Below are 20,552 nucleotides of genomic sequence, written 5' to 3'. Positions count from 1 at the left end.
GTTAATGTTCTCTACCTTATTATACTTACTTCATATCTTACTATAATTATTTACTTGGTCTCCCTGCCTCAAATCTCTGATCCATTCCATCTGACATTCAGCTGTCAATGATCAGTGACAAGTCTGACCACATCATCTTCATCCCATCCTCACACATTCAGTAAATTTCGGTAGCACCCTAGAACCTCCAGTATCAAATGCAAAATCTTCTGTTTGGCTCTTAAAGCCCTTTGCAGCCTCATTCCTTCCTGCCTTTCCAGGCTTCTTACACCATCCTTCCCTCCACATATTCTATGATGCACTGGCTAGGCCCTCTTGTTGAACAAAATGCTCCATCCTTTTGCCCCAGGCACTTTTTTTTATTGTCTTGAATCATTTTATTGCCTTTTTTGGTTTTTTTGCGGGGCAATGAGGGTTAAGTGACTTGGCCAAGGTCACACAGCTAGTAAGTGTCAAGTGTCTGAGGCCACATTTGAACTCAGGGCCTCCTGAATCCAGGACCGGTGCTTTATCACTGCGCCACCTAGCTGCCCCTTGAACCATTGTATTGTTAAGAAAAGTCAAGTCATTCACAGTTCTTCAAACAATATTGCTGTCTCTGTGTACAGTGGTCTCTTGGTTCTGCTCACATCACTATGGATCAGTTCACACAAGTCTTTCCAGGCCTTTCTGAAGTCCTCCTGCTTCTCATTTCCTATAGCACAATAATATCCCATCACCATCACACACCACAGCTTGTTCAGTCATTTCCTCATGGATGGGCATTCTTTTGATTTCCAGTTCTTAGCCACCACAAAAAGAGCTGCTATCAATATTTTTGTACAAATAGGTCTTTTTCTCTTTTGGGAATGTCTTTGGGATATAAACCTAGCACTGGCACTGCTGGATTCAAGGGCATGCACAGTTCTATAGCCCTTTGCACCCCAGGCACTTTCACTGGCCATCCACCATGCCTGGAATGCTCTCCCTCATCTCTACTTCCTGGCTTCCTTCAAGCCCCAACTAAAATCTCACCTTTTGTGAAAAGGCTTTTCTGATCCTCCTTAATGCTAATGCCTTCCTTCTGAGATTACCTCCAATTTATCCTTTTTATAAATAGACTCATGCATGCTGTCTCCTCCATTAAACTGGGAAATTCTAGAGAGCAGAGACTGTACTATACCTTTATCCTCAGTACTTAGTGGGCATAAAACACCTGGCACATAGTAGGAGCTTGATAAATGCTTGTTGACCATTATACTATAAATTCCATGAGGGACTGTATCTTATATAAACTTTGTATCTCCTCTTCCTCTGGCTCAGTGCTCTGCACACAGTAAGAATTTGATTTGAATAATATTGATTGTTATTGAAACTGTGAAGTCTTGCATGTAATGAAGCTTGACATAGTGGTCAGAAAACAGGTGAGAGTCCAGAAGACTTGGGCTGAGTCCCATTTCTGTCATTGGCTTGACTGTAGACAAATCACTTGTGCTCACAGTGCCCCCAGGCAACTCTAGAAGACTTAAACATTGAGAACAGGTGCAAATTTGTATGATATAGCTTCCCCCAAAGATTGCAGAAAGAAGACATGAAGTTGCCTGAGCTCTCCCCCTGGAAATAACATTAAATTAAGCCTCTAAATGGATTCTGGAGCTACAGAACCTACAAAAAGATGGAGTGAAACAATCTTCTGGCTTAAGATAACCTAGAATGATTTCAGGAAAGGTCTGTCTCACTGGGGTAAAAGGGTAGTGAAACTCAACACAGAGGATGTCTGGGAAAACCAGCAAAAGGTCTTAGCTACAGCACAGATCAGCAGCTGAGGACCCTCAGTCCTAAATCGGCAAGCTAGTGGCACAGCCAGCCAGTTGTGAGGCCCTCCAGCTTCAACACAGAAGGCAATCCGCCAGCTGGGATATCGACTACACAACAGACACAAGTAAGCTGGGCTACCCAGTGCAGTGAGCAAGCTGCAAGATGCTGAGGCCTCAGAGCAAAAAGCCAGTGATCAGGCCTCTGGCTCTCAGCAAAAGAAGCTTGGGACAGTGCACTTTGTACCCTGGGAGCAGAGCTCAACTTTAAAAGGCACAAAATAGACTAAAATATGAATAAGAAACAAAAAAGAACCCCCGCCATAGAAAGTTACTATGGTGACAGGGAAGACCAAAACACAAACTCAGAAGAGAACAACAATGTCAAAATGCCTATAGTCAAAACCTCAAAGGGGAAGAGAATTGGTCTCAAGACCAAAAAGCCCTCTTGGAAGAGCTCAAAAGGGATTTTATAAATCAAATAAGAGAGGTAGAAGAAAAATTGGGAAAAGAAAGGAGAGTTATGCAAAAGAGAATCAATAGTTTGGGGAAAAAAAATAACTCCTTAAAAATACTATTGAGGGGCAGCTAGATGGCGCAGTGGATAGACCACCGACCCTGGATTCAGGAGGACCTGAGTTCAAATCCAGCCTCAGACACTTAAAACTTACTAGCTTTGTGACCCTGGGCAAGTCACTTTACCCCAATTGCCTCACCAAAAAACCCCCCAAAAAACAAAAAAAACTGTTGAACAGGGAGTAGTTAGGTGGCACAGTGGATAAAACACAGGCCCTGGATTCAGGAGGACCTGAGTTCAAATCTAGCCTCAGACACTTGACACTTACTAGCTGTGTGACCCTGGGCAAGTCATTTAATCCTCATTGCCCCGCCCCCCCCCCAAAAAAAACTACTGGACAAATGAAAAGGAGGCGCAAAAGCTGAGTGGGGAAAATAATTCCTTAAGAATCAGAATTGAGGGGCAGCTAGGTGGTGCAGTGAATAGGACTCTGGCCCTGGATTCAGGAGGACTAAATTCGGGTCTGGCCTCAGACACTTGATACTGACTAGCTGTGTGATGAGGGTTACCTCATTGCCCTGCAAAAAAAAAAAATCAGAATTGGGTACATGGAAACTAATTACTCAATGAAACATCAGGAAACAGTAAAGCAGAATTTAAAAAATGTAAAAGTAGTAAAAAATATAAAATACGTCTTCAGAAAAACAACAGACAGAGGCAGCTAGGTGGCACAGTAGATAAAGCACCAGCCCTGGATTCAGGAGTACCTGAGTTCAAATCCAGCCTCAGACACTTGACACTTACTGGCTGTGTGACCTTGGGCAGGTCACTTAACCCCCATTGCCCCACAAAAAGAAAGAAAAAAAGAAAAGCTAATGCTTTATCTCTGTTATTTTCAGTTTATTCCATATCTAGTCTATTTTTACATAGTCATTTGCATGTTGTCTCCCCCACTAGATTGCTTTCCTTCAAAGCAGAGATTGTCTTTTACCTTTCTTTGTATCTCTAGTGATGAGTACTGTGCCTAGCACACAGTAGGTGCTTAATCAATGTTTATTGACTGACATTCCCTTGTTTCCTTCGAGACTTAGTTCAAGCACTACATCCTATATGAAACATTTCCTGATTCCTCCCTCCATCGATAATCCTTTATTTGTTTTGGATATGTTTTCTATATATTTAAGTGTATTTCTCTCCCTCAAAAAAAAATGCAAGCTCTTCAGAGGCTGAGACTGGCATCATGCCCAGAAGAAGTGCTTGATCATTTTTTCAGATGAATTAAGGGTGGGATTTGATTCAATTAAGAATTCCCAGTTTCCCTGACAATTGGTATAAACATCTTTGCATTGAAAATCATAGATTTAAAGCTCAGAAAGATATTAGAGTCCATCTACTCCAGCCCTTCACCTTATAAAAACAGGAACTGAGTCACAGAGTAGTAAAGTAACTTGCAAAGGGTCACAGAACTAATAAGTATCTAAAGGAAGAATTTAAAACCACGTCTCTCCTGGCTTCATAGCCTATCCAGTACAAGTTACCTCTAATAAGGACCTGATATCCAGCATAGACAGGAAAGTAACAAAATATATTTAAGACCAAGAATCATTCCCCAATGGATAAATATTTGGTTAAAGAATATAATCAAACATTTTTCCAAGAAGTGATTCAAAGCTGTTAATAAATATATGAAAGATTCTTTTAAAATCTCTAATAAGATGGGAAATACAAATCAACTCTGAAGTTTAACATCACAACAAACAAATTGGCAATGACCAAGGATGGAAGGGGGGCAGCAGTGGCACAGTGGATAAAAGGGCCAGGCCTGTAGTCAGGAAGATTCATCTTTGTGAGTTCAAATCTGACCTCAGACACTTCCTAGCTGTGTGACCCTCAGTAAGTCACTTAACCCTGTTTGCCTCAGTTCCTCACTTGTAAAATGAGCTGGAAAAGGAAATGGCAAACCACTCCAGGATCTTTGCCAAGAAAACCTCAAATGGGGTTGATAAGAGTCAGACCATATTGAAAAATGACTTAAGAACCATCACCACAAAGATGAAAATGATGTGGGATGGAATTAAGGTGATCAAATTGATCATGAGGCTTCCCAAAGAATTACAAGACTCAGTGACTCAGTTTCCCAAGTTTTATTGCAATACTGTGAGTGACCACAGGGAGAGCACCATGAAGGTGTCTCCTGAATAAGGAAAGAGAAGACGGTTATATTTATAGTATGAATAAATTGATTATCAGTCTTATTATAGTAATCTCCACCTTAGGGAGGTACATGGGGGTTCCTATCCTAATTTGGATTTCCTGGGGTCCTAAGCCAACCCACAAGGCTGGTACCATTTTCTGTGGAGGTGTGTTTTGGGGGTTTACACATCATAAGGCGAATCTGGGGACAAATTTGACCTTTTCTGTGCATGTTCATAAAAAACATACCTGAGGGGCAGCAAGGTGGCAAAGTGGATAAAGCACCAGCCCTGGATTCAGGAGGACCTGAGCTCAAATCTGACCTCAGACACTTGACACTTACTAGCTGTGTGACCCTGGGCAAGTCACTTAACCCTGATTGCCTCACCAAAAAACAAAACAACAACATACCTTAACTTGCCAAGGTCAGAGTGTCTTTGTGTTTTTCTTTCTTTTTTTTTTTTTTAGTGAGGCAATTGGGGTTAAGTGACTTGCCCAGGGTCACACAGCTAGTTAAGTGTTAAGTGTCTGAGGCCGGATTTGAACTCAGGTACTCCTGATTCCAGGGCCGGTGCTCTATCCACTGCGCCATCTAGCTGCCCCGTGTCTTTGTGTTTTTGATCTCTTTCTTTCAGGCCTAATTTCTGCATATTAACATTTATCAGTTAGGGTCTCTATGTCCTGTCTCTTTATGTTTTTGTTGTAGTTAGGGTCTCTGTGACCTGGCTCTTTATGTTTTTGTTACGGGTGGTGATTAATGGGGGTAAGTAATAAGTAATAGGAACCAGACCTCTAGGTACCAATTAACAAGAACCTAGGCCCTGGCTTTGATGAGGGCCCAAATCTTAAATTATCCATTAATCCCTTTCAGAACTGAGGTCTGCAAGTTATCTCCCCTTAGAGCTCAGATTTAAATTAGAGCTCAGGTCTTAGGTTTGTCTGTTAACCTTCTTTACCTCCTCCATCAAAAACAGTGTTGGAAGGTTTAGAGAAAGATAAGCACTAATAGGTATATATTTGGTGGAGGGGAGGGCAGGGAGGGAAGATAGGAAGGGAGGGTGGTTGTTTAGTCACGTCTAAGTCTTTGTGACTTTGTGGCCCATAGCAAGCCAATGCTGTCCAAAGGCTTTTCTTGTCAAAAACACTGGGATGGTTTGCCATTTCCTTCTCCGAAGGATTAAGGTAAACAGAGGTTGTTACTCTCCCAAGGTCACACAGTTAGTATCTCCTGACTCCTAGCCCAGGATGTTATCCACTGAACCATCTAGGGGAAGGGTTATGGAAGGAAGGAGACAACTTTTCTCTATTGGGATAATGAATGGATCTCTGGGAAGGTGAGAGAGAAGGGAATGTTTGAAAATAACAAAAGTTATCAATAATTTTTTTTTAAATTAAAAGCATTCGGGGTAGCTAGGTGGGTCAGTGGATAAAGCACGGTCCCTGGATTCAGGAGGACATGAGTTCAAATTCGGCCTCAGACACTTGACACTAGCTGTGTGATCCTGGGCAAGTCACTTAATCCTCATTGCCCCGCAAAAAATAAAAATAAAAAGAATGCACAGGTTCCAATTTGTCCCAGAGGTTGCACCAGCCAGGTTCCCGCCTCATGAATTGGTGTAAACGCCCCAGCCTCGCCCTGCCCCGCCCCACCCCACCCCACCCCTCCTTTCCCCTCTCCCCCTCATCTACACCCCCCCCCCCCCCCCCCCCCCCCCCCCCGCCCAGCGCTTGTCCGCAGGGCCCTTGTTCGTGATTGGCTTCGGCTTGGCTCCACCCCTCATTCGGGAGTCGCTGTTGCCTACCTGGACCCCGCCCCTTCCCGATCCTGACTCGCTGCCCTCCTGCGCACGCCGGCTCTCCCTGCATGTGATTGGGTACGCTTGTTGCGCCGGGAAGGTGATGTCAAGGCGTAGGCGCGACGTACGCTGAAGGTCTCAAGACTGCGGGGAGTTGCTGTCTGAGTAGCAGTTACCGTGAGAATGGCGTGTACGGCTGTGGCAGCCACCCGACTCGGGCTCGGCCTGTGGGGCGCGAGAACCATGCAGGCCCGGGGCTACAACTTGGAATCCCGTCAGGTACTGTGGGCCTTCCTCAGCCACTCGGCCTGGCCCTTCCCTGCCCTACCCGGCCTCGCTCACTCCCGTCTCTCCACCTCTTGTCTCCGCAGTTCAGCAGCAGCCCTGTCGACGACATCGGCGGCGGTGCCGGTGCCATTCGGGACGCCGGCGGGGCCTTCGGCAAGAGGGAGAAGGCTGAGGAGGACCGGTATTTCCGGTGAGGGCCGAGCCCATCCCCGCTCCGGGGCCAGCCCATCCCGTTAGCCCCAAATTCCTCCTAGACTCCGGGCCAGCCCTCTACCTCCCCATTCTTTCATTTCGACACACACTGGGGTGCTTCCCTCGTGACACGTGGGTGGGATCGGGCGCCGTACTCAGGTGGTGACTGTGGAGACACCGCCACGCAGAATAATATTGGAGGGGGGGAGGGGAGAGCCCCCGGGGGCCCGGCTGCCCGAGCCTTCCCCCGGGCTTTTCTAAGAGTCTGACTTTTGGCCTCGGAGTCCTCGGCTCCGCCCACCCGGAGGTTGAGCCGGGCTGTCTGGATCACGGGCCGCCCTCCGAACAGGCCTCCCAGCCTCCCACGGGGTGGGCACGGCCTTTAGGTGTCTCACGTATCCAGGGGAGTCCCGGGTTCCATTTGGGAGGCCCTGTGGTGGAGAAGGAGGAGCGCTGGGGTTAGAAGCAAAAGGTCAGTTTTTGAAGCCTGACCCTGCGCTCCTACGGGTGTGACCTTGAGCAAATCTCTTCCCCCCTCATCTCTAAAGATGAGAGGGTTGAATAAATGATTTTCAAGGTTCGTTCCCAGCTTTAGATTTTGTTATCCTCACCTCTGCCACGGGCCTTGGCAAGTTTCCTACATAAGCCTTGCCCCACCCACTGCCCCATAAGTTATGAAAAGATAACGTTGTGAACAGGCAAACGACAGTATTCTGCCACAACTCCCCAAGCAGGCCCACTCTCAGAAATGGAGAGCTGGACGGGACCGGTCATTTTATTTTACAAACAGGCCCACAGAGGTTAAATAAAGCTAACCTAGATTACATGCATGGCCTTTCTCCCCAAAAGAAGGGAAATGATAGTATTTTCCTGAGTTTACTCCTAACTGTGCCCCATGGTACCTCCTCCCTGTTGAGTTGAGCCTGTGTTCTGAGCTAGAACTGATTAATTTTTTTTTTTGAGCTAGAACCAAGTAGGCAGCCGTCTAGGCTGATTGGAACTATAGTTAAAATGATAAAAGAACATTTTTAATACCATAAGAGTCCATTCCCCAAGGCATGCAGGCATTTGTTTTGTGATAAACTAAATTGCTTGGGTTGACTTGTTATGGCTGAAAGTCTTTAGTGGATAGTGGCACAATTTTAAACGTTTAGCCAAGATGGCAGAGGAAAGGCAGTAACTTTCCGGACTTCTCCACAGGATCCCTCCAAATAGCTCCAAATTTTAAAAGTTTACTTGGAACTTTGTGATATGATGAATAGAAAAAGGCCTCAGGTCCTGCCTCTGATACTGCCTGTGTGTGACCCTAACAGTTCTCTATGACAGGGATACTTAGACCTAGAGTTCATAAACTTGTTTTAGAAATATTTTGATGCCTAAATTGGTTTCTTTTTTTAGGCCTATGTATTTTTGTTTGTTTGTTTTGCGGAGCAGTGAGGGTTAAGTGACTTGCCCAGGGTCACACAGCTAGTAAGTGTCAAGTGTCTGAGGCCGGATTTGAATTCAGGTCCTCCTGAATCCAGGGCTGGTGCTCTATCTCCTGCACCACCTAGCTGCCCTGTAGGCCTATGTCTTTTATACATTTAAAGGTATTCTGAGAAGGGATCCATAGGCTTCACCAGATTGCTAAAGTGGTTCGTAACAAAAAGAAATTTAAGAATCCCTGCTCCAACACTGTAAATTTCAGGACAGTTGTCAGTATGCATTAGTGGAGAGAGTCTCCTTACCTGGAGTTCCTAGAATAGTGAACTCAGTTTCAGAACTTCCATCCCACCTCCTTAGGAAAAAAATACCCAGAACCTGAGACACACAAGTATTTCCTGTTCTTTCTGAGGAATAGAGTTGTCAAGTAGGGCTTAATTTCCATTCTAACACACCTTAAGATTTAGAAGGGGCAGGTAGGTGGCACAGTGGATAGAATGCTAGGCTTGGAATCAGAACACTCTTTTTTTCTGAGTTCAAATCTGGCCTCAGACAATTAATAGCTGTGTGACCCTGGGTAAGTCTCTTTACCAAGAAAACCCCAAATGGGGTCACAAAGAATTATACATGACTGAACAAAAAGGTTTAGAGAGCCCTTTTCCCATAAGCTTGTCAAGGTTGAAATATTTCATTTATATGTCTGTAACTCCCACTAAAGTTCTCTGATGGCTGTGGCAGGCACAAACTCTGGCTACATCTTTTGAGTTTGGTCTTCCTAAGTCTAGTCCTCAAAATCTCACTTTTTAAAGTGTTTATTGATGCTCTTTTCCTCACTTTCCAGTGATCCTCCCCTTCAACCTCTCTCAAAGTCTCTTTACTTCAAAGCTAATTTACACTAAGATTAAATGATTTGTAGCTCTATTCAGTACCACTAATATTTTAATAGAGGTCCCTAAAAGTAATGAAACTTTAATGGTGCGATTTAAAAGGATGCCTCATGTGCTACTATAATCCTCTTCTCTCTTATAGTATGAAGGTAACACTGAGTTCTTGAAGGTGCTTAATTTGGGCTAGGTCGCACCAAGCTAGAAAGATGTTTAAAGGTGGCACTAAATGACAGACTTAACTTCCTGTGGACCAGTAACTGAGGTCATCTCTAGGAAGTCAGCCATCAGGTGATAAACTTTGTTGGGTGCCATAACTCAGGAAGACCTTTAAGGTGATGTAATTGGGGTTAAGTGACTTGCCCAGGATCACCTAGCTGCCCCCAAGCCCCACCTTTTAACATATATGCTGTGTGCTCTTAACATCTTACCTCAGAGGGGGGCAGCTAGGTGTTGCAGTGGATAGAGCACCGGCCTTGAAGTCAGGAGTACCTGAGTTCAAATCCAGCCTCAGACACTTGACACACACTAGCTGTGTGACCCTGGGCAAGTCACTTAACCCCAGTTGCCTCACCCCTCAAAAAAATCTTACCTCAGAGCCCCATAGTATTTTAGAGTTTGGAGAGACTTTTTAATTAAGAATAGCCAAGCAATTCTACAGCAGAATCCAAGAAAAGGAGAGATCTGCTCCTGCTGTGTGAGTGCTCAAGGCTGCATACAGGGTGAAATGCTCTGGAGTGGGGATTGCAGGTCAAACAAAGCTGGTGTGTCATTGTAGAGAGAAGAGCCGTGAGCAACTGGCATCCCTGAGGAAACACCATCAGGAAGAAATTATGCACCATGAGAAGGAGATACAACGCCTGCAGAAAGAAATTGAGCGTCATAAGAGCAAGATGAAAAAGCTGAAAGAGCATCATGATGATTAAGCTGCTTTTCTTGTTCAGTGGTCATCCTTGATCTATATATGGTATCATTGTCCACTACTTTGTGCCCAATGTGACATACTCTCTAGCATGATATACTTTTTGCTGTGTACTGCAACTAAATGGTAATAAAATGTGATCACTGATTGGTTCTAGGTGCCTTCCTATGCCATGGAGACATGGTCATGAACGCTTTTAGGGCAGCTGGGTGGCTCAGTGGATAGAGCACCGGCCCTAGATTCAGGAGGACCTAAGTTCAAATCCAACATCAGACATTTGACACTAGCTGTGTGACCCTGGGCAAGTCACTTAATCCTAATTGCCTCTCTCACACACACACACACATAAAAAATAAATGCTTATAGATTGTTTGGATGAGAATTAATGACCTGTGGTACTGATAATCACTTCCTATCTAATTTCTCTAATCCACAGTTCCTTTTTAAATTGACTATTAAGGTAAATGTGCTAATTGAGCAATCATTACTGTATATTATTATATGCTGTGTTCCAGGCAGTGTGCTAAGTGCTGATGATACCAAGTATTAATAGTCCCTGCCCTCAAGTTTACCTTTTGACAGATTAGCTCCAATTTATCTTGTTTAGGATAGTGCCTGATACATATTTGGTGCTTAATAAATGCTTGTTGAGTTGGTTTCACCAGGGATACTCGTACATATAAATGGAAGGATATACAGAATATATGCAAAATGAATATAAGACAGTTTTGGGAGGGATCCACCAACATCTGGGAGACCAGGAAGGTGGTTTCTGAGATGGGTTTTAAAGAAAAATAGGAATTCCAAGAGGCAGAGGTGAAGAAGAAAGAAGAGTATGTCGGGTATAGGAGGTTGCAAATGAGAAAGCATGTGGACTGTTGTGTAAGGAGTAACAGGTGTGCCAAAATCAAAACTTAGTCTACAAATGTAACGGGGGCAGGTGGTGAAGAGCTTTAAATGCCAAGAAGCTTATATTTGATCCTAGTAATACACACTGGTGTTTATTAAGGAGAGGAGGGACATAGACCCGTGCTGTGTGAGGTTACCTTGAATTGCAAAGAGACAAGACAGACCAATCAGAAGGCTATTGAAAGTACTGGATGTGAGTGGTGAGGAATCAAGGATAGCACTAAAATGATTGTGAAGATGGTGGCATTCTCCAGTAATTTAGAAGAGGGGAATGGTAGGAAAAACGTAATGATGTCTTAGTCATGTTGAGTTTGAGGTGCCAGCAGGACAGAGTTTAAGATGTCCTGTATTCAATGTGTTAACTGGTAAAGGAGGCTGATGCCTGAGGTGTAGAAGTAGAAATTACAAGATGGGTTGTGTGGCGTGTGAGTGAGCAATCAAGGGTGATGCCAAATCAAAAAGCTAGGTGACTAGAAGGATCATGGTTAATTCAGAAATTCCCAAGAGGGAGGTGGGTTTGAGAAGCCTATGGAATTGTATCTTAGAAAACAGAATAAGGCCAAGGAAACAGATCTGGGAATGATCTGCTTAGAGATAATGGCACCCATGAAGTCCCCAAAAGGGAGAAAGCCCAGGATTAGAACCTTGAGGTACACCTACAGTTAGTAGAAGTGACATGGGTGATGAGCTAACAAAGGGGAATGGGTGGGAGAGCTAAAAAGGAATTTTCACTTGCCTTTTGGGTCTGTTTCCTGCTCCTATACTTTGAAGTAAGTAAAATATTTAAATCCTCTGGATCATGTACTGTCCTCTACAATCTCAGTAACTCCTGGAGGAGGGGAAATAGAATACAGAGAAGAGGATTCAGCTTTTTTCATTGATGCTCAAGTCTTTTAAGCAAAGTATATTGAAATAGATCATTCAAATACCATATGTGACTTCAGACACTTACAGATCACTTAGTCACCTGACTTGTTTCTAATAAAAACGAGGTCCTTTGCCCTCATATGCCCGAGTAAGTTTGCCTCTACACTAGATAACAAGTAGTTTCCACATCAGGCAGCCAGTTCTTTCAGTTTTGCTGAAAGAACCTGGAGAGATAGACAGGAGGAAGAAGGTAAGCTGGGGACACCTAATGTCCTGAGGGTCCCCACACAAAGTATGGAGCTGAAAGAGTTTGTATCAGTAGCCAGAAGGAAGGAGGTTCTTAGTCCTTAGAACTAACTCAGGGACTAGAGGTAATGGTATATATTTTTATAGCCCTTTGTCAAATGCATTCTCTTCTTAGTGGTTTTTTCTTTTTTTTTTTTTTTTTTGGTGAGGCAATTGGGGGTAAGTGACTTGCCCAGGGTCACACAGCTAATAAGGGTTAAGTGTCTGAGGCCGGATTTGAACTTGGGTCCTCCGGACTCCAGGGCCAGTGCTCTATCCACTGATACACCTAGCTGCCCCCGGGGTTTTTTTGTTTGTGTTTGGTTTGGTTTTGGGTATTTTTGTGGGGCAATGATGGTTAAGTGACTTGCCCAGGGCCACACAGCTACTGTCAAGTGTCTTCAAATGCATTCTCATTTGATCCTCCAAATGACCTTGAAGGTTATACAAATCATCTGCCCATGATAGGGATGAAGACCTCTGGGAGATTGTGATTTACCAAGATCTCACCTCTGATAAATCATGAAGTTGGACCTTAGGAGAGCTAGTCTTAAAGAACAGAGCTGCACTTGAAGTTGGGAAAGACCTGGGTTCATGACTGGCATGGGGCAGAGCCAGGACTCTAAACAATAGCCTTGGACTCTTCAGTCCAGTGCTTTTTTCCATTATACACACAAGCATGGGCTAGGTATAAAGTACTTGGATGTCATTTGTGATTAAGGTGATCAGGGAAGGTGGCATTTAATCATAGCCATGAAGACTGGCTAAAATATCCAGGAGACTGGGAGGATAGGGGACAGATTACTGGGTCCAGGGAAATTTGTAGACAAAGGTAGATTCCTCTGAGGTTCATTCAAGCCTTATTTATCACCCAATCAAGACCCCAGTGGTTATTGTCTACAAACCTCCCTCAATGAGTTCAGTTCCTCCACAACTCCTTACCTTATACTAGAGGGCTTCAGTATACATATTACTACTCCCATAAATAATCTTAACTTCCCAATTTATGAACAACTCATTTCCCATGACCTGTTCTGCCCTACCACAGCCACACGCAAAAGTAGTCATACCCATGATCTCATCACCATTTTAGAAACTGAGATTCTCTTCAGTGATCACAATCTGTTGTCCTTCCACCTCTCTCTAAATCCTGTTTTCCATTCCCACTGATATCCAAATGATCTACCCCTTCAGTACTTTTTCCTTGCAAAGGTTACCCTCCCTTCCTTTGCCCTTCTGACCCCTTGGTGAGGCAGTTTAACTCTGTTCTCTCAAGTTCCTTGCCCCTTTCTCCTATCAAAGATCTTGCCCTGCCAAACCCCAAACTTGGATTACTTCTACCATCTTCTGCCTTCACTCCTACTCAACAAAGGTGGAGAAAAGACTGATTTCATTACAAATTATGTTACATAATCTGGACTGGGCCCTCAGTAGCAAGGTAATCCTTTTATACCTCCATAATTGACTCACTATGCCATCCTTGCCATCATGGCTTCTCAAATTGCCCTCCCTCTCCACCCTCTGAGCTGAGAACTTTACCTCATTTCACTGAAAAGATTGAAGCTATTCACAGAGCACTCATCCTCCCCTTTTCCTCATCTCATATGGATGCCTTCTGCAGCTATCTCCTCCACCCATTTCATGTGAAGAGGTGGTCCCCCTTACGAAGGAAAACTACATGTGATCCCATTGCATCCAGCCTTCTCTAGCATATTGCCCTCTCTACCATCCATACTTCTCTCACTAGTATTCAATGTCTCCCTGTCTTCTGGCTGCTTTCCTACTGCCTACAAACAGGTCCATGTCTTTGTCCATCCTCCACAAATCTTCATTAATCTGAATTATGCCATGTTCTTCCCTTTTGTGGGAACTTCATTGAGACAGTCCAATTCTTTTCCTCTCGCTGTCTTCTTTCTTCTTTCTTCTTACTTCAGTACTCAACTAAAACTATTCTCTCAAGTCACTAATGATCTCTTAATTGCCAGTCCTCATCCTTCCTGACAGTTAATAATCCTTTGCACCTTGACATTATTTTCTTTTGAGTTTTCATGACACTGCTCTATTCTGGTGCCTCTTCTGTGTGTCTTTTCTGTTTCCTTTGCTAGATCTTCATCCATGTCACCCCTTCTAACTGGCTGTCCCCTAAGGCACTGTCTTGGGCCTTTTTCTCCATCTACCATTTCACTTGGTGATCTTGTCAGTTCCCAGACTGATTCGTCTCTATACTAACAATTATCACATCTGCTTATCCAACCCTAAGCTTTTCCGACACAGTTGCCTATTGGACATCTTTAACTGGATATTGAGTAGATATTTTAAATTCAACATGTCCAAAATTGAACTCATCATCTTTCCCACTAAACCCTCTTCTCTTTGTAACTTATTGATGACTGTTGAGGGTACCACTATCAGTCATCCAGGCTCCACCTTAGTTCTCTTCCTGGACTCCCCATTTTCACATACACCACACACACGCAAAATTTTACCTTTGTAAAATCTCTGACATATGCCCCCTTCTCCAGTGACACTAGTGCAGAGGTGACACTAGTTCACCCTACTGCAGGCTCTCATCACTGCTGGTTGGTATCCCTGTGGCAAGTCTCTCCCACTTCAACCCATCTTCAATTCATCTATCGAAATCATCTTTCTAAAGTGCAGGATCAAATCTTAATTCTTTTGTTTGGCTTGTAAAGCCCTTCATAACCTGGCTCCTCCCTACCTTCTCAGTCATCTAAGACCTTACTGCCACTCTCACCACTACCAGCACCCCCCTATCTTATAATCCAGTGACACTGGCCACCTTGCTGTTTCTTTTCTTTTTTTTTTTTTAAGTGAGGCAATTGGGGTTAAGTGACTTGCCCAAGGTCACACAGCTAATAAGTGTTAAGTGTCTGAGGCCATATTTGAACTCATATACTCCTGACTCCAGGGCCGGTGCTCTATCCACTGCGCCACCTAGCTGCCCCCACCTTGATGTTTCTTAAACAAGACACTCCATCTCCTGACTTCTTTCTTTGCCTCTCTGGCACTTAGTAGGTACTTGGTAAATGCTAGTTGGCTGATGGACTCCAGAAAAGGTGAGTAGTCCAGTTACTGAGGAATGCCAGAAGGAGGCACTGTAAGACAATCACTTTCTCTTTCATTCTGTTCTGTCCAAATCATACCTTTCTTTTCTCCCTTCCCTCTGTTTCATTTCCTTTACCTTCTCTCCATCTCATCAAAATCAGTCCTAGCCTTATTAAAGCCCAGAAGTTATGATAAGTAAGAAGCAGTTGAGTAATCAGTCGATCCCCAGGTACTACTATTAATTGTCATATAGATTGACTACCTCAGGCTGTGGTGTGACAATGAGAAGCACTCAGGACTGGGAACCAAGAAGACCTGTCCTCTGATCCAGCCCTACCCCCTAACCTGCTGTGTGGCCTTGGAAAAGGCTTCAGTGTCTTCACTTGCAAAATGAAGGGAGTGGACTAGGTAATAGCCTACACTTGAAAATACTGAAGTTGAGCTGATTTCATTGATTGCGAGAATTGTTTATTCCCTTCCCTGTTACAGCTTACTAGCCATCCATGCCTGTCTCTCCTATGTCCAGATCCTCCCCTAAATCAGCCACAGGAAGTCCACCCAACATGCCCAAAGACTTCATTGATTTCTCCTGACATTGGAAAGATAGGGTTAGAGTTAAATATCAGTTATAGTGTTTTGAATGATCTCATTTGTTTGTCAGAATATCCCTGTGGGTTAATGCAACTATTATCTCAGTTTTACAGAGAAGGAAATAGGTCCAGAGTAAATAAGTGATTTGCCTTAATTCACACAGTTTATAAGTGGCAGAGCCAAGACTCTTAAGTCTTCTCCAGATCTAGTTTTCTTTCAATAACAGGGAATGATTAACTTGGTTTCTCAAGTCTTCAGCCCTACAGAGAATTTAAACATCAACATGACTACTAAGGGGCAGCCAGGTGGCACAGTGGAACCAGGAAGACCTGAGTTCAAATCTGGTCTCAGACACGTACTTGCTGTGTAACCCAGGGCAAGTCACTTAACCCTGTTTGCCTCAGTTTCCTTCTCTGTAAATGAGCTGGAGAATGAAATGACTAACCACTCCAGTCTCTTTGCCAAGAAAACCTCAAATATGATCTCAAAGAGTCAGACACAACCGAAAAGGACTGGATGACAAGCAACAAATGGCTATCAAAACAGATCTCTGGGGCAGCTAGGTGGCGCAGTGGATAGAGCACTGGCCCTGGAGTCAGGAGTACCTGAGTTCAAATCCAGCCTCAGACACTTAACACTTACTAGCTGTGTGACCCTGGGCAAGTCACTTAACCCCAATTGCCTCACTTAAAAAAAAACCAAACAAACGAACCACTGAGATCTCTGTTAAATGTCAGTCACCCAATTGTCAGCTGGGGGGCTGGGTTGGCCAAATTAGACAATTTCCCACTTAATGTCCAAAACCAGTCCCAGTTTGACATTGCATGGATTCGTGGTCAGAGCATCAGTTAACAGCCTAGCCCCTTTAATTTTCCCCAGCTATCTCCTCACCCCATTTCTCCTATCCCCCTCCCATGAATTAAGAAGGAGAAAGAGCTGCTCATTACCTTGTCAGGTATAGGTAGGCTACTGAAGCCCATACCTATCAGAAAACATTAGAAGGCAGAACCCAGAGCATATAAAGATCATCCTTTCCCCACCCTTCTAAAAGGCCTTTGGTTTAGTCCTTGTAACCAAGTCAGAAATTGTCCTCGGCCTATCGGCTTCCTGGAGCTGTTCCCAGAGGTTAGCTATTGGATGCCAGACAAATCCCACCCATCTCCCTTTTAATTGGCCACTGGTCAACATATAAAAGAGAGCCTGTTGCTGAGCAAAAAAGAAAAAAAGCTGGCAAAAGGAATGTTTTAAGGTAGTCTTCTTGATCTGAGCAGGTCTACCTGACACTTTGTCTACCAAGGCCAAGAGGAAGGTGTGACCCAGGCGTCTGGAAGACTTCTGGAGATGCTGGCCATGGTATTGATACTCCCCTAGGGCTTTCTCTTCCTTGAAAAGTTCCCTATTCATGAATTGAATTAGAAAGATAGCTGTTCACATCTCTAGCCCTCGGCTTTTCTTATCTTTCAAATGTGGGGTATAGACTAGATCACCCCAAAGGAGGGATTCAGAGCAGCACTAGTTCAGTCATCCAGCATGAACAGAGAAAGCCACAGGCATTCAGCCAGGGGCAGAGATGGGAAGCAGCCCAATGTCTGGGGATGTTTGAGGGGATGCTCTTGCCTTGGGAAGACCCAGCCTGGGAGAAGGGGATCCTGCTGGTGAGTAGGGCTCCTCGTGGGATAACAGGAGGGATATTCTCTTGGGAAGAAGAAAGGGTGCAGTGAAGTTTTTTTTTTTAATTGAGGGTGTGTGTGTGTGTGTGTGTGTGTGTGTGTGTGTGTGTGTGTGTGTGTGTGTGTGACAGAGAAAGAGAGAGAGAGCATGTCTTGGGAGTTAGAAAATGTTGATATCAGGAGAGGAACCCAAAGGGATAAAAAGGGACTGTCCTTGGGGGAGATGTTAGGCTGTTGGGGCATTGTGGGACAGTGGGGAACAGCCCTGAATCAGGAGTGTGGACATTTGGAACAAGTCTGCCCCCACCCCCCCTTCTCTGTGCTTCGGTTACTTCAAAAAATTAAGGAGTTGCCTTAGAAGACCTCTCAGGTCCCCAGAAGCAGATCCATCCTCAGATTTATTGGTTGGACTTCACAGCTGGTCACTATTGACAAGCTGATCCAATCTCTGCGGATCAGGCTGTTCGGGGAAGAGAGGGGCTGTGGGCAGAATGCCTGGCCTCTGATCACAGTACCTGTGTTCAAATTCTGATTATGCCATTACTAGCTGTGACCATGTGCAAATCTCAACCCCTTTGAGGCCTCTAGTTTCATGCTCTACAACATCGGGATGCACAAGAGAAACTCAAAGGTACCTTCTTTCTCTGGTACCACTTTGAGCTGTTGCAGTTTGTGCCCAGCAGAGAGCACTATCTGCTCATGCAGATTCAAACAGGTCTTTTCCCTTCCGATTGCTGATGTCCGTTTTTTTTTTTTTTTTTTTTTTGACTCTTTGGAGTCTCTTAGGCTGGTGTTGAAGCCTTTACCATCTTCCCGTCCTCACTGTGTGCAAGAAAACATGCCTCCCCTTAGCATAGACACCTCTTGTGCTGGGTCTTGGTTTTAGGATTTCTGAGTCTGGTGACCTGAGAGCTGGAGAATGAGTGATCGGGATTCCTGTCGCATTGCTCAGAAAAGGGAGGGAGTAAAGGCTAAAAGTCAGCTGGATGGGCTGATTGCTTCAACCAGACTTGCAGGGGCACACCTGCATTTCTTTCTGTGAGCTTTTTCAAATCAGAACATCCATGTAAGTCAGTGAATATTTATTGAGTTCCTATTATGTATAAGGTACATACAGGGAGATACTGAGAGGCAGCCAGAGAAATCAGAAAGAGCATTGGTCTTGGGAGTCAGGCAGCCTATAATTTTTACTCTTATCCCAGCTCTGGCATTTACTATGTAACCTTGGGCCAACCACTTTATCTCTGAACCTTAGTTTACAGATCTGTAAAAGGGGAATTATATTTGCACTACCAACCTAAGGCTTTTGTGAGCAAAAAAGGGAGGTTTTGATTACAAAGCACTTTAAGTGCTATATGAATTCCATTTGTTGCTATTATATATTGGAAATTAATAAGACACGAACCTTGCTATGAAGTCTATAGTCTCATGGGCAAAGGAGATGTTGACATTAATGACTGCAGATACAAGGCAGTAGGCAATAAGTACCATGGTAACAGTGGATAATGCTGTGGAGTTTGGGGGTAGAGAGATGAATAAATGCAGGGAAATGGGGTGGGGGGAGGTAATGTGTTTGGAAATGTCCCCTAGTACACTTTGACTGGTGCATAGAGCACACAAAGGAAAGTTGTATGCCATGTGATGCAGCAGAAATAGCAATGCTTCTGTAGTCTGAGGACCCAGGTTCAAATCCTATCAAGCCCCTTAATCTCCCTCATTCTCAATTTCTTTATATGTAAAATGACAGAGTTAGATTAAATGACCACCCCGGTCTCTTGGAGCTCAATCCATGCTATAAAATTGGAAAGGAAGTTTGGAGCCATTTGTGGAAGGTCTTAAGTGTCAGGATTAGGAGATTAGACTTGATCACTTTAAACCCTGGAGAACCACTGAAGACCTCCAGACAGTTGAGTAACAGGGTCAGACCTTTGCTTTAAGAAGATTCTTCTGGCAAGTGTGTAGAATGGATGGAGGGGGAGGCAGGAGAAAAGCAACAGTAGTGAGGATGAGGCTATTTCTGTAATCCAAGTGAGAGGTGATCACCATTACCTACACTAGGGTCGGGACGGACCAGGTTTGATGACTGATGGGGTGTATAGGGAGAGGAGTCAGAGAGGAGAAAGGTTTTCAGTGGAGTTTGGGGTGGGGGTGGATTAACAGAAATGGGAAAGCCAAGAAGAAGTAACTGCCTTCAGGAAGACGAGTTCAGTTTTCAGCATTCAACTTTTTTAATTCTCAGGGCTACATTTTCATGGAAATATCCAGCAAGTAGTTGAAAATTTAGAGCTAGAACTGAGAGCAGAGATTAAAAGATAATACAAGGGCAGCTAGGTGGTGCAGTGGATAAAGCACCGGCCCTGGATTCAGGAGGGCCTGAGTTCAAATCCGGTCTCAGACACTTGACACTTACTAGCTGTGTGACCCTGGGCAAGTCACTTAACCCCCATTGCCCTGCAAAAAAAAAAAAAAAGATAATACAAGATAAATTTGAAAGAAGTTCACTGCATGGAGGTGCTAGGAGCAGCTTGGGAAGTAAGGGCACCCTAACAAACTGGGGAGCTATCAGGTACCTAGTTGTTTTCCCTACACCCCCAAGGCCATCCAAGTCCCTGAGGAGAGTATTCCTGCCTGGACTCCTATCTCCATCTGTGTTAAGTCTAAAGGTCTTCCTTCGACTTCATATCTCAGCTGCTGGGTGGGGTGGGGTGTTAGTGTGTGAGAATTAGGGAAGATGTAACTCAGGAATGGCATTGCATCAACTAGCCCTGCCTCTCCTCAGCCTCATTGTCCTCCCCTTCTTTTTTCTCCCTTCCCCTCCCTTTCCTAGAGAGAGAAGGGTCTTGGACAGAAATTTGGGGAAAGTGCCCCCTTTTATGGGGGAGGGGGAATTGATGACCAGAGAGGTCATCAGCTGTAGGAGAGAAAACCAAGATAATTCGATGTGTTGAACAAGGGAAGAAAGTTTCAAACTTGGTGGCCTGTAGAGGAGTTTAGCAAATGTTTGTGGATTGATTGATTGAAGGAGGGATAGGTAATTAAATCCTGTTAAACATATAGTAAAATACTACAAACTTATAAGTATAAAGGAGTGGGGAAAGACAAACTCCAGCAAGAGAAATTGACATTAGACCCCCCAGAATGAATTTCCTTAGGGAAT

At 44.2% G+C, this 20,552-nt stretch overlaps 1 protein-coding gene across 1 annotated transcript; it reads left to right on the top strand.

Annotated features, from left to right (window-relative positions):
* Nucleotides 1-6,411: 6,411 nt before the first annotated feature.
* ATP5IF1 (ATP synthase inhibitory factor subunit 1) lies at nt 6,412-10,154 on the top strand. The gene is made up of 3 exons (XM_043998593.1): nt 6,412-6,578; nt 6,671-6,777; nt 9,864-10,154. Exons 1-3 carry the CDS (start codon nt 6,483-6,485, stop codon nt 10,009-10,011), a joined length of 351 nt encoding a protein of 116 aa, XP_043854528.1. The 5' UTR covers nt 6,412-6,482; the 3' UTR covers nt 10,012-10,154.
* The last annotated feature ends 10,398 nt before the right edge of the window (nt 10,155-20,552 follow it).

The sequence above is a fragment of the Dromiciops gliroides genome, chromosome 3 (assembly GCF_019393635.1).
Source record: "Dromiciops gliroides isolate mDroGli1 chromosome 3, mDroGli1.pri, whole genome shotgun sequence".
In the NCBI taxonomy this organism is placed as follows: domain Eukaryota; kingdom Metazoa; phylum Chordata; class Mammalia; order Microbiotheria; family Microbiotheriidae; genus Dromiciops; species Dromiciops gliroides.
The sequence above is the reverse complement of the archived record's forward strand: the minus strand, read 5'-3'. Positions and strand labels throughout refer to the sequence as shown.

Coding starts and splice junctions, on each gene's coding strand:
- ATP5IF1 (XM_043998593.1), top strand. CDS start 6,483: ATGGCGTGTACGGCTGTGGCAGCCACCCGACTCGGGCTCGGCCTGTGG. Junction 6,579..6,670: donor ACAACTTGGAATCCCGTCAG/GTACTGTGGGCC, acceptor TTGTCTCCGCAG/TTCAGCAGCAGCCCTGTCGA. Junction 6,778..9,863: donor GAGGAGGACCGGTATTTCCG/GTGAGGGCCGAG, acceptor GTGTCATTGTAG/AGAGAAGAGCCGTGAGCAAC.